General features: G+C 38.2%; 1 protein-coding gene across 1 annotated transcript in view; it reads left to right on the forward strand.

The window, feature by feature from the left end:
* The window catches only part of LOC136832033 (hexokinase-2-like), a 37,439-nt gene that overhangs the window by 7,981 nt on the left and 14,761 nt on the right, over positions 1 to 14,697 (forward strand). Inside the window, exons 2-4 of the mRNA XM_067092528.1 lie at positions 6,776 to 6,869; positions 7,329 to 7,491; positions 12,912 to 13,000. Coding sequence (XP_066948629.1) covers positions 6,810 to 6,869; positions 7,329 to 7,491; positions 12,912 to 13,000 — 312 coding nt within the window. The 5' untranslated portion in view covers positions 6,776 to 6,809. The remainder of the gene's footprint in view (positions 1 to 6,775; positions 6,870 to 7,328; positions 7,492 to 12,911; positions 13,001 to 14,697) is intronic.

Raw genomic sequence — 14,697 nt, forward strand, 5'->3', positions numbered from 1 at the left:
GCCAAAGGCCAAACGCTTGGATTTATGAGGTCATTCAGCGCTGAAACAGAAATTGGCAGCAAAAAGGTTTGAGAGGTGTAACTGGAGGAAAACCTCGCAGTTGCACTACGAAGCAATTGTTAGGAGAGGATAGAAAGTAAGATGGAAGAAAGAGAATACGAACGGAGGTACAGCAAAAGGAATAAAAGGGGTTGCAGCTAGGGGCCGAAGGGACGCTGCAAAGAACCGTAGTAATGCCCACAGTGCGCCGCACAAGGTGCACTGAAGGCACCACCCCGTTACGGGGCCGCTTGATTTCAAGTCAGTGCATTCGTGAGTTTTCCCAATTCTATGTCTAACACATCAAGACTCGGCCGGTTCTGTTGCAGAACATCAACAAGTTCACTAATTTAGATACTTATATCAAAATTGTCCTAATCTTATCTCTTGTCAATATTGCTTTTAATGTAGGTTAGGTCAGGTTAGGATTCCACCTGATCATGATTTTCTTCGTAAGCAAGTGATCTTCCTGAGTTTCCTCTTTGTTATGGTTTTTTCAGAAAATTTTAATTATTTCTAAAAATGGTTATCAACTCCAGTGCTCCAGCTGGTCCCTGGTATAGTGGCAAGTGTCGTTGAATTGAATTGAATTGAATTAAATATAGAATTTAGGCCAAAGGCCAAGCACTGGGACCTATGAGGTCATTCAGCGCTGAAACGGAAATTGACAATAAAAGGTTTGAAAGGTGTAACAGGAGGAAAACCTCAAAGCAGTTGCACTATGAATCAATTGTTGGGAGAGGGTGGAAAGTAAGATGAAAGAAAGAGAATATGAAAGGAGGTACAGTAAAGGAACGGAAGGGGTTGCAGCTAGGGGCCGAAGGCACGCTGCAAAGGACCTTAAGTAATGCCTACAGTGCACCACATGAGGTGCACTGACGACACTAACCCACTACGGGGATCGTGGCATGCCACTCAGATGTCGCAGGTTCGCGTCTCCCCCAGGGCGATAAAAAATCACGGGCTCTGCATCATGATCAGTTACTGCCGCAGTGTGGGGTCTGCGGTTGGAGGTTGAAACCAACATTCTTTGGGGGCTTGAATTTCATGTCAATGGCTCCAGTTTACTTTATTGCATGTGAATAGGTTTCATCTACAATAATAATAATAATAATAATAATAATAATAATAATAATAATAATAATAATAATAATACCTTTACTCGATTGTAGGCGATTTTTACACCGCAGAAGTATAGCTTACTTGGCAATGGAGTCAGTGAATTTTATAAGTCTGTAGCTAATATAATTTAGTGTTAACCTAATCTGGGTACGCAGATAGGGTGATAAGGAGATATAAAACGCAACGGCGAGTAGATATTTATTATCTAATCTGTCAGTCGACATATCTGCAATGAGCTCTGACGCTTGTTACGTAACATCACGCGTCTTGTCTGAAGTTGACCTTGACATCAATCTCTCGACATGTCAGATATCAAGTCTGACACGGAAGATGATATTTGTCATGTATCCCATCACGTGTCGTGTCAAATGACCTTTGACACCTGGCTCCGTAAGGGGGGGGGGGGTAGTGCCGTCAGCGCACCTCATGAGGTGCACTGTAGGCATTACTTAAGGTTCTTTGCAGCGTCCCTTCTGCCCCTAGCTGCAACCCTTTTCATTCCTTTTACTGTACCTCCGTTCATATTCTCTTTCTTCCATCTTACTTTCCACCCTCTCTTAACAATTGATTCACAGGTGCAACTGCGAGGTTTTCCTCCTGTTACGCCTTTCAAACCTTACTGTCAATTTCCCTTTCAGCGCTGAATGGCCTCATAGGTCTAAGCGCTCGGCCTTTGGCCTAAATTGTGTATTCTATTCTGTTCTTTGAGATCTGCGCCGTGACACAACACAAGCATTAAAGGGTCACAGAGACATCTGTCGCATAACACATCACGTGTTTGCGTCTGAAGTAACCCTGTGTTATCTTTGCCGCTGGCCTTGATAGAGGCAGCTGCGCTTAACGAGCGAACTCTTTTTAGTGCCAACTGGGAAATACTTCACTTCAAGCACAGATAAAAGGTAGCTGGAACGTTTTGACGTCGTTCTCTGATGACTGTGCCCAGATATAATCATTTCTGTCATTTTTAATATGATAAATATTATTAAAGAGTTGTCTGGGCTGCGAAACGTTCTGAGCACTTTAACTATCCAGGAAAATGAAATTCTGATTCGTCTACGGCTCACTTCGGAACAGTATTTTTGGCAAATACTCGTATGTGGTCGTTTAGGGAACTTTATTTTAGCTCCCGTGAAAGGAGTTTTAATTGTCTAGGTCCGCCATTATTACATCTCATTTGACCAACTTCACTAACTCCTGTATGCTAATGTGATTTAAAATAATAAGCTTAAAACACTACAGTGATGATGATATTGATGGTGCTGATGACTATAATGACTGTCTGGGTCTTCCCTCTGTCACCATTTATCGGCTAGATTTTAATATGATTCGTAACAAATAACTGAAAAAACTACAGTAATAATGATATTGATGATGGTGATAACAATGATGACTGTTCAGGTCTTCTGTCGTTAGTTATCTGCAAGATTTTTGTAAGTGAAATGAGGCTGTAATGAACCTTCATTGCAACTAAGGGCCGTCTCTTGCTTGGTGAAAATTGGTGCCCCCCCCCACATGAAATTTTTCTGGATCCGCTAGTGCGTATGACCTTGATATTATCTTGCTTCGCTTGCCTTGCCTCTCCTTTAGATTGATGTAGAAATTTCGATGTAAAAGCTTGACTGATTAGTCATGTCTCCTTCAGAACTATGACTTGTTAAAATGCCACACTGATAAGCTTCAAAACTGGCGTGTAAATTATTCTCTACGCGAGGATGCTTTTTAGTATTATTTTTATTGTTTTTGTTTTCCATCTCAAAGAAGATGAATTTGGTTTAGAAAATCATTACACCACATGCACGTCAAATTCTAACTATCTTACTGTCATTACTCATTGAGAAATGCAATGTACGTAGATTGAGTAGAAGACTGATTCAATCTATGACAGAATATCTTGAGTATATAAATAGCAAACCAGTCTTACGATGTCTAGAAATACCTGATATAAGGTCGACCTTGATAAAGCTGATAATGAATTCGTTTGAATGAGATAAACTTTGCTGAGTACACCACGTTAGCTTATCTGTGTGGCGTGACTCCACTTTCCCAGTTATTTCCTGAAAGGCTGCGCCCGTCGCAGTTTCCCATCTTTCAAGTTGTGTGTCATTTCCCTTCAAGACTCTCTCTTGTGTAGTTTGTTTTCTAAAGCGTATACATTAAACATTCTCTAAGACAGGTGTCCTGTCTTCCTCCATTGCGCACTTTAGCTTGGGGACATCAGAGAATAACATACAGGTATAAATTAATATTCCTCAAGATTTCTTTGCTTTTAACTTTTCAATCTTTAGCGAGGCTCCATTTGGCTATGGGAAGTGTCATCTACTATCATCTGTTTTATGTGTGTGCTTTTAAACCACATGAAAGCCTCGAAGGTGATCCTTACTTTAGGAAGACCATTTATAATCATCAGATTGTTTAGTGTTTGGTTTCTGTAGCAGGTTTCCTGCAGAATTTCATTTGGGTTAATCACCTGACATTATTATTTCAGTGAGGGTAAGAAACAACTGGAAAAGGCTCATCAAAATCAGCCACTCTGACCGTGGATTAAGAAGAAGAAGAAGAAGAAGAAGCTGCCATCGCAACAAGGAACGGTGGACAAGAGGAATCACAGGCACCATCTGCAGTGTTTGTCAATATCTCTGAACAAGAATCACAAGACACGTGATCACGATACCTGACTTTCCATCCAAGTCTCACAAGGCTCTTTCACACGAGCCTTCCTGGAGAGACAAGAATGTTGTTGAGTCCAACCAGATAAACAGACTTCTCTCGTCTAGAATTCAAAGGAGCTTTATGATGCAATCTAGAAGTCAGATGTCAGTGAAATCATGATATCTTCTGGGTACCCCAGAAGTGACGTGAAAAGCTATTAATTATAAAAATGTTGAGTCCTTTACCCTTGTCCAGAACTAAAGATGATTAATCCAGAGAATTTAAACAGGTGATAAACACTGATTAAAAATGGTCACTTAATCCTTATAAAAACTTCAAATGGGTGCTTACCACCTGTTGGAATTATCTGGATTAATCATCTTTAGTTCTGAAAGAGGCTAAAGTTCTCAACAATTTTATAATTAATAGCTATTCACGTCACTTCTGTGGTACCTAGAAGATATCATGATATCACTGACAATCTGACTTATGTTCACCTCGAGCTTGCATCATAAAGCTCCTTTGAATTCTAGACTAGAGCAGTCTGTGTATCTGGTTGGACTCAACGACATTCTTATCTCTCCAGAAAGACTCGTGTGAAAGAGCCTCGTGAGTGAAGTCGGGCATTTGCACCTTTGACTTGGATGGAAAGTCAGGTATCGCGATCACGTGTCTTGTGATTCTTGTTCAGAGATCTTTCTGCAGAGAGTTCCTGTGATTCCTCTTGCCCAGACCCTGTTGCGATGGCAGAATCCACGGTCAGGGTGGCTGATTTTGATGAGCCTTTTCCAGGTGTCTAACCCTCACTGAAATATTAATGTCAGGTGATTAACCCAAACGAAATTCTGCAGAAAACCTGCTACAGAAACCAAACACTAAACAATCTGTAGATAGTTCCTCTGATTCCTTCTTCTTCTTCTTTAGTCGGGGTCGCTGTTTTTGATGAGCATTTTCCAGGTGTTTCTCGCCTGCACTGAACGGCACGTTTTGTTTTGGCAGATGTTTTACGGACGGATGCCCTCTCTGACTCAAACCTTTCATATCTTGGCTTGGGGAATTAAGATGGCATCTACAAACCTCAGTTATAAGATTTTCTAACACTCCATTGAGAAATAATGTACAAATATCATTTACAGAAAAAGGTTAGTTTCCTTTAACCGGCAAAATGAGGCATAAATTTCACAGAGGAGGCCTATTGGGTAACTTACTAATCAGATTCAAGTATCCGTCAAAGATAATCCGATTCATGCCGATTATTTGGATCAAGACGATAATCGTGCAGCTTATTCGCTGTTGAACGACTTTTGGGGGCGTATGCCCACTAGTGAGTGATGCTGCTTTACGTATGTGATGAATATGACGCGATCCCTCTCCGTAGGGAGGTGCGCCATAGGTATTACTTAAGGTTCATCGCAGAGTTCCTTCGGACAATAATTGCAACCCCTTTCATTCCTTTTGCTGTACCTCCATTCATATTCTCTTTCTTCCATCTTGCTATCCAACCTCTCTTAACATTTGTTTCATAGTGCAACTGCGAGGTTTTCCTCCTGTTACACCTTTCAAACCTTTCTACTCCCAATTTCTGGTTCAGTGCCGAATGACCTCATAGGTCATAGCGCTTGGCCTTTGGCCTAAATTCCATATTCCATTCCATTCATCTCCGTAGGCGGGTAATGCCGCCAGTGTACCTCACGCGGTGCACTGTAGGCCTTTTTTGAAGGTTCTCTACAGTGTAACTTCGGCACCTATCTGGAACCCCTTTCATTTCTTTTACTGTACCTTCATTCTTATTCTTTGTCTTCCATCTTACTCTCCGCATTCTCCTAACAATTTTCTAAACATTATTTCCAGAGCGGAATGACCTCATAGTTTTCAGCGCTTGGCCTTTGGCCTGAATTTTATATTCCAGGTCCTGTTACTTGATCCTGGGGTCCTCATCGGATTCGAAAGTGCCGTTTTTACAAATATTTACAAGCGCTTTACAACTTTTACAATAGGTGATTGGGACTATTATTATTATTATTATTATTATTATTATTATTATTATTATTATTATTATTATTATTATTAATATTATTATTATTATTTATAATGGAACAATTTATATGGAACAAGCCCACAAAAGGGGTCACTGACTTGAAATTCAAGCTTCCAAAGAATGTTAAGGTGTTCATTAGAAAGAAGTAACAGAAGGTAATGGGAAACACAGAAGGAAGAGATCACTTATTAAAAAAGGAAAAGCAAATTAACAAATTAATAAACAGACAGAAAAATATGCAAGTGAACTAGGATTCTTGCGCCTCACCTCCTCTGACCATCTCTAACCAAATCAAACCACTTGAACTGAGATGGTACTGTGAGTGACTCCAGTCTGCTATACTGCATGCATAACATACAACTCAGTAATGCTACCAGTAATGATGCATGTAGTAATAATGATAATAATAATACTAATGTCGAGAGGTCCCAATTTCAGAAGTCATATAGAATGGTAAATCTTTAGTAATACATATACACACACATACATACACACACACACAAATTATATACATATATATATATATATATATATATATATATATATATATATATATATATATATATATATATGTATATATATATATATATAAAATATATAATACATATATATATATATATAATAAATATATATATATATATATAAATATGTATGTATATATATATATATATATATATATATATATATATATATATATATATATATAGAGAGAGAGAGAGAGAGAGAGAGAGAGAGAGAGAGAGAGAGAGAGAGAGAGAGAGAGAGAGAACTCATGGAAACTAATCATCCATCACTCATTAGGGAGGTGTCAGGTAATGTCAGACATTTACTAATGAATTTATGTAAACTGCTGTGCTATGGATTTTTTTTTTATGAATTACTGAAAATTTTCTCTTAACGACTTTTTTTTTTTTTTTTTTGTTACAGTGACCAAGACGCCGTTCGTTGTCAATACACAAAGATGCCTTCCCCAACAGAATTTCCAAGCCTTCATCTCTCCAACGCCGAAAAGCAAGCAAAGGTGATTTATATCCTTAGTTAAGTATAAGGATTAATATTCATACCTTGTTTTACGATTGCCTTTCTGGAATATTACTGTTAAATAAGCCTCTTAGACAATATATTGAGCCTTTAATGTTTACCATCGATTACTTAGTATAAGTCGGAAGATGTTTTTAATGATTAGCGTTTAATTAACTATTATTATTATTATTATTATTATTATTATTATTATTATTATTATTATTATTATTATTATTATTATTATTATTCGGAAGATGCACCCTACCCATATGAAACAAGCCCACAGGGGTCACTGACTAGAAATTCAAGCTTCCAAAGAATATGATGTTCATTAGAAAGACGTGACAGATATTAATGGAAAATACAGAAAGAAAAGATCACTTCCAAAGAAAGGAAAAATAAATTAATAAATTAAGGTGTCCTTTATATAAACCAGAAAATCGAAAACATATTCCAGATCCTGGAACACGTGAGGCCCCTAATTCTCACCAATGAACAGCGTCAGAAAATCGGAGAGGTGTTCCTGGATGAAATGAGATTAGGCCTGGCCCTGAATCCCGAGAGAGAGTCTTCTCTTCTGATGGAAAACACCTTCATTCCTGAACTCCCAGACGGCACAGGTGAGTAGCTGGGGGTTGCACTTTATAAAGCACTAAAGCCATTTATCATTATTGCTGTTATTATCGGTTCTCTACACTAAAGCTATTATAATGAAGTGGCAAATTGGTATTTGACACTTCAGTATGAAACGTTCAGCAAACTTTACTTAATTAGGATCAGAACCTGCAGATTAGGCTGTAATTATTGGCGTTCCAGTTACACGTGTGACCTTTACACTGATATTCTTCGTTATCTAAGAACTTCACAATGCAGAGGTTTTGGAAAGGCTTCTGATCACATTTTAGAATATTGATTACTCCAGTCCCTGGAGTGGCTTATATTCTGTAATGTGATCATATGTCTTTCACATTACAGAATATAGGCTACTCCAATTTCTGGAGTACATAATAAAACATAAGCTACAGCAGATATTCCAGTAGCTTATATTCTGTAATGTGAAACATTGCAGAATATAAGCTTCTCCAATTCCTGGAGAAGCTTATATTTTATCAGGTACTCCGGAAGCTGGAGTCGCTTGTATTCTCTACTGTTTCACATTACAGAATATAAACTAGTCCAATTCCTCCCTGTAGTAGCATATATTTTATCAGGTACTCCAGAAACTGGAGTAGCTTATATTCTATAATGTGATCAGATGTCTTTCCAAAATCCAGGAGCTAAATCTCGGAGGTATGCAATACGAAAATGGAGGTTGATTAATTGGTTAGTTTATCTACCTAGCGTTACAACAGCAAAGGTTATAGGCACCTATGAAACTGAACGCATAACTATTAAACAGCAATGGCTTAAAGACGGTATTGCACGCAAACTATAGGCTACAGCCTACATGTAAACAGAGCCCAGGCATCAAATGAATGAGAGCAACTGTCAAAATGCCGTGATGTGGTAGGCAAACTGTCTAGAGAATCATTCCTCGTGAGGGCATCGCTCACTGCCCATGAATTCGTCTAGTTTTGATAGAAATAATTTTCAGTTGTGGTTAGCCGTCTCCTCTCTCTCTCTCTCTCTCTCTCTCTCTCTCTCTCTCTCTCCTCGCTTATACGCTTTCTTCTCTTTGCACTGTGTCTTTACGAATGCGTATACAAACACAGGCATGCAATAAATTCGTTCAAATAGTCTTACGTGAATTGCAGCGCATGAGAGAGAGAGAGAGAGAGAGAGAGAGAGAGAGAGAGAGAGAGAGAGAGAGAGAGAGACTTTCAGCCTCGCCCTCTGATTATACGAAATGCATCTAAGAAAACCTCCGTTGTGTTGCGTCAGACTCAGATTGCTTTTGATTATTCCCAGACTACTCGAAGCAATCGGTTATCTAACTGAGAAACTTATCTCTGATTATCGTACGTATAAAAAGATATAGCACTATGCTGTAATTATTATTATTATTATTATTATTATTATTATTATTATTATTATTATTATTATTATTATTATTATTATTATTATTATTATTCAGAAGATGAAACATATTGATATGGAACAAGCCCACCAAAGGGGCCACTGACTGGAAATTCAAGCTTCAAAGAATATTGTGGTGTCGCTAGGAAGGAGTAAGAGGCAGTAAAGTGAAGTACAGAAAGAAGAGATCCCACTTATTAAAAAAGAAAAAAAAAATCAATAAACAGATAAATAAATAAAAATGAATTAAAATGCACGAAGAATAGTATTAGGGTAGTAATGCATTGAATTTTCGCTTGAACTTCTGAAGTTTCAACTGCACGACATCCTCAGTAGGGAGGCTGTTCCACAGTCCACCAGTGTGAGGTGTGTGATGATTGGAGGGCGGATGATCAACATACCAGTTTGCAGTCCTCTAGACTCGGTAGTTTTTAAGATCTGAGGGCAGACAGAAAAACTGCGGACGGACAGACAAAGTCGACACAACATTTTCTTTTACAGAAAACTAAAATGAGGGAAAAAGCCTGCTTCTGGAGAACAGGATGGCCATACGTCAATAAAGAATAAGTAGAGAGATTCGTATAAATTTAATGAATGACATTAGAGATGAATAAATAAAGGCATAGATATATAAACACACTAACAACACTAGCAACTCGTGCACGGGCGCATGACACGAAAAAAATGTAGCACCTGTCAAGCATGAAGACTTCAAGTCTGTAAATACAGTAGTTGCATGTTATTGCCCACCTCGACCAGAGTGAGCATTTATTCTGGTATGCTTTAGATTTAGAGAGAGAGAGAGAGAGAGAGAGAGAGAGAGAGAGAGAGAGAGAGAGAGAGAGAGAGAGAGAATGCTAAGTTACTCTCAGAAGCACATCAAATTTATCCCAAAAAGTATACCTGTTATATGTGATTGTTACAGGATAACGGAACTGGAACATAAAATTTAGGCCAAAGGCCAAGCGCTGGGACTTATGAGGTCATTCGGCGATATAAGGGAAATTGAGAGTGAAAAGGTCTGAAAGGTGTAACAGGAGGAAAACCTTAAAAGCAGTTGCATTATGAAACAATTGTTAGGAAAGGGTGGAAAGGGAGACGGAAGAAAGAGAATATGAACAGAGGTACAGTAAAAGGAATGAAATTGGCTGCAGCTAGGGGCCGAAGGTACGCTGCAAAGGAATTTAAGTTATGCCTACAGTGCACCGCGTGAGGTACACTGACGGCACTACCCCACTAACGGGGTGATACAGGATGTACAATTTGACAATGAGAACATCATGTGATCCACTGGAGAATTTGAACCTTCTGGCTGGTCAGTTTCGGTGTGGGCGACGTTAACAACGCTTAAATAGGCTCCTTTCACCTCGTAAGAATTGCACTGCATTGTGAGGGCTGAAGGTCATGCTGGTGGTGGTGAAGGATACTTCTGGTGAAGGGCTCTCGACATAGAAGCTTTTTTTTTGTCTGGGAAAGTGTTTTATTGGTCTGTGTAGCAGTCTTTGTAGGAGCGACAGAAGTGGACAGAGAAGTTAGCCAGAAATTGTCGTCAAATTGTCCTGTGTGGACTCTTGGCTGATTCCGCAATAATAATAATAATAATAATAATAATAATAATAATAATAATAATAATAATGCCAGGAAATAGTCGGAAATTATTCACTGAAATAGGATAAGACCGGTGCAAATCATGAAGCAGTTTTGATATGTTGTGAGGGCTATGGTAAGCTATATATACTTATATATACATGTGTATATAAATATATATATAAAACTATATATGAATGTATGTATGTAATATATATATATATATATATATATATATATATATATATATATATATATATATATATATATATATATATATATATATATATATATATATATATATATATATATTGTATTAAACTTTTATCATCGAACTCAGAAAATATCTCTGCTTTGTCTCTCTCTTTGTTTCTTAATGGTTCGTTATTCTTTCATCTGGAAAGCTTAAGTAGACTTGATAGGCTCGGGTACATATCCATTGTTGCTGATAAGGACGTAAATATCAAAGGAATACGAGGTGGGCTCTTGCATGATCTGTTCACAAGAGACGAATCTCTGCACGAAACCATCAAAGAGTAATAACAAGTAAAAAATGGGCCGAAGTTTCTTCGGCGCAATCGATTTTTCTATATAGCGTATAATCAAGGCCACCGAAAATGGGTATATCTTTCGGTGGTCTCGGTATAATGCTGCACGATCCGAGGCCCACGAAACTTTAACCATGGCCCGGTGTTGGCCTGCCCTATATCGGTGCCAGACGCAGGATTATGGCTAACTTTACCTTAAATAAAATAAAAACCCCTGAGGAGGCTAGAGGGCTGCAATTTGGTATGTTTGATGATTGGAGGGTGGATGATCAACATACCAATTTGCAGCCCTCTAACCTCGGTAGTTTCTAAGATCTGAGGGCGGACAGAAAAAGTGCGGACAGAATAAAGTGCGGACGGACAGACAAAGCCGGCACAATAGTTTTCTTTTACAGAAAACTAGAAATAAGACTCTCTGGGAGTTTTTGCGTACGAAAACATCGAAGAGTAATAATAGTTATATAAGAGCCTCAGGGAGGTTTCTGCACGAGAACTTGACAGGGCGTTTAGATCCCTTGGTAGTTTCCTCCATTAAAATGACATTGCAGTGTGACCCGTAATTCTCCGGAAGTGCAGTGTTCATATTGTTTTACTGATAAAGTGACTTTACACAGCAGCTTAGCTCTCTTCAGATGGCATTCAGATTTCTGTGATTTCTTTACAGCAGACCAGCACAATGGGTGGGTCTTGGTGGCATCAAGCCAAACTGTTTTTCTTACGGTTTTCTAATGAAATGACTGTTTTTAATTTCGAGGAAAAGTCATTCATATCAGCATGATTATTAAAATAGCATATAAAGAATATTACAATTGTAAGAGAACCGTTTTAGTTTTAAAAGAAATGGCTTATGCGACAGGGAAAAATTGTGAATTCAAATGATTAAATGATACATAGTACGTAGTTCTTCCCTGTAATAGTGTGAAATTAGATAGTATTTGCTCTTCTCTCTTTTGGTAGTCTGAAATGCTGCCTACTCTTTTATTTATTTATTCAAGTTTAAAGTTTATAAAATTATTGGGGAGATGATCTACAATCGTCTTCGAATAAGCAGCTTATTGAATGTGTATTTCGATCAGGCCTTGTTTATATGAAACATGCTGATATTTCTTTATTTTTTCCTGAAAAAAATCAGTGGCTTGACGGCAGTTTTCCTTATTTTTACTTTCACGAACAAAACGAGTGGTAGTTCAAGTTTATTGAAAATAGAAAGAGCTAAACGTCCCTTATACGATTTCTGTGTTCGATTCGAAACTGGTCTGTTGGCTTATGAAGTGATCTGATTACTTCATCAGTTCCTCGCAAAGGAATGTAACGGGAGGTTGAAGAGAGCAGCAGAAATACGTTTTGCTACAGAGGTTACAAATATTATAGGGTGTTGGTCTCCCAAATTAGTTGCAGGGTTGCCAGATGAACGTAACACCTTATGGCCAAAATCTGAAGAAAAAATGGCCACTTTGGAAAAGTGTTTGGCCAAAAATATGGCCAAAGATATAAAATGATTGAATTGTGTGAATTAACATACCAACAATTAACTGTGCGTAAATTTGCCTAAATATTCAATTACTTGTCATCAAAATCACTTTCAATTAAACATGAAATACTTACAGGGAAACACAGCTGTTAAACTGACAGCACTTCCTCAAGATATTGAATATCTTGTTCTTCTTTTTCTGCAGTCGAGTCGTAAAGGGTTTTTTGCTGTTGTGCATTTGTAGCATTTGCATAAATGGCCGAACTGATTTTTCATGGCCACAGGGTTCAAAAATGGCCAAATTTAAAAAAATTCGTCCTGAAATGACCAATCTGGCAACCTGGCTGTGACCAATGCGACACATTTTATGCAGCCGTGGACGAGGTCTCGTGAATCCTAAACGTTTCGTCTTTTTCAGAAAACGGCGAGTACTTGGCGCTAGATTTGGGAGGGACCAACTTCAGAGTGATATACGCCAAAATGACGGGTGGCCAGTTTACTGAGGAGGTTGGTAATTTCTTTCACAAATGTGCCCTTATGAATTTTGACATTTAATGACGAGGAGAGGTAAGAGTTACTTTTAGTACGCTGAGTTTTCATTTTATGACTTCTTGAATAACTTTCATTCTACGCTAATTTTTTCGTCTGTTGTTCGATGGTTTATGATTGTACTGTTGCTTCTCTAGAATTGATTTTGGATTTCAGAGGAATACGTTTTATCAAGAATGCTTTCCAGAATATTCAGTATCGTGTGCGGAACATTCGACTTGAAATCACTTGGCTTCCTCGTGACAGATTCAGGTGTGATTATGCTAGCACAAGCCTTTGCAACTTGCAAGATTCACGTATCCTTGCTCTCAAACGATCGCTTTATTTTTGAAGAGCTGGAGTATAGGAGAAAATATCTTAGGGAAGTTAAAAAAAATCTGGTTTAGAAAACTAAAAAAAAAAAAAGTTGTTTAAAACTTTCTTCATGGAAGTACTGGATCAGTCCTAGTTATACCTGCGTAAGTGACCATATCATTTTAAGCCCCTAGCGGGATAGTGCTGTCAATGCACCTCACGTGGTGCACTGTAGGCATTACTTAAGGTTCTTTGCAGCGTGCCTTCGGCCCCTAGCTGCAACCCCTTTCATTCCATTTACTGTACCTCCGTTTATATTGTCTTTCTCCCATTACTTGAGGTTTCCCTCCTGTCATATCTTTCAAACCTTCATTACTCTCAATCAGCGCTGAATGACCTCGTAGGTTCCAGAGCTTGGTCTTTGGCCTAAATCTCGTATTCAGTTCAGTTCATATCATTTTAACATCGACTACAGCAGTAGATAAGCAGTAATGAGAATTGTTTTAATACTAGCATCGTGCAGTAATAGCGAAAGGCATGATAATAAAGTATGTGTAATTTGAAGTTAACTCTCAAAGAAGAGTATACACAAAACAGTTACAGGCGGGAGTGGTTGTTTATGTAATTATATCAGGTTATCAAATTGTTATTCGTGTTCTATCTACTGCTTATTGTCAGGTCAACATATGTCAAATTTTCTCTCTCGCTGTTCTGATTCCAGTTCTTCTCAGAAAATGACACTGTACGCTCTCTGTCTCATCTCACTTTTCATGTGCATTCAGATACACAAGTCATGTTTATATAACTGCATAACTCACAGTTTGTATTGATGATGTTTTATTAACCCTTTCGCTTATGACTTATGACAATGACGCCTTTGGGCGGTGGTAATGACTCGAGCGGGAAGCGCAAAAATGGTTATGCCTCTGTTTGTTCCAAGACGCATATATACTGTATCTCCGGCAGGTTTCAAGGTAGACCGCTCAGTTTTGTTTCCTTTTGCAGCTGATTACATATTCTGTAAGTAATCTTTTTTTTTGACGTTTGGATACGTCATCAGTAAGCGAAGGACTTAAATTTGGACGACGTTCATATACGTCATCGGTAAGGGTTCAAGCATTTCTTCCAAAATGGAGATCAGATGCTTTTGGTCACTTGTGAGATGTTCCTGATCACCAGTTCTGTGACTACATTTTTTCTAGATGTTTGATGCTTTTCACGAAACAGCATCGAAGGAAGGACACAAAAGTAGGAGTAGAAACAACAAATTGCTCTAAGCCTTCTTGGTTTTAATTAACGCTGATCTGTTCTCGTTCATTTGGATACACAAATGGTGTTCATATTCTTGTATAGGTACGAGT

This window comes from Macrobrachium rosenbergii, chromosome 49 (genome assembly GCF_040412425.1).
Source record: "Macrobrachium rosenbergii isolate ZJJX-2024 chromosome 49, ASM4041242v1, whole genome shotgun sequence".
NCBI classification, from domain to species: domain Eukaryota; kingdom Metazoa; phylum Arthropoda; class Malacostraca; order Decapoda; family Palaemonidae; genus Macrobrachium; species Macrobrachium rosenbergii.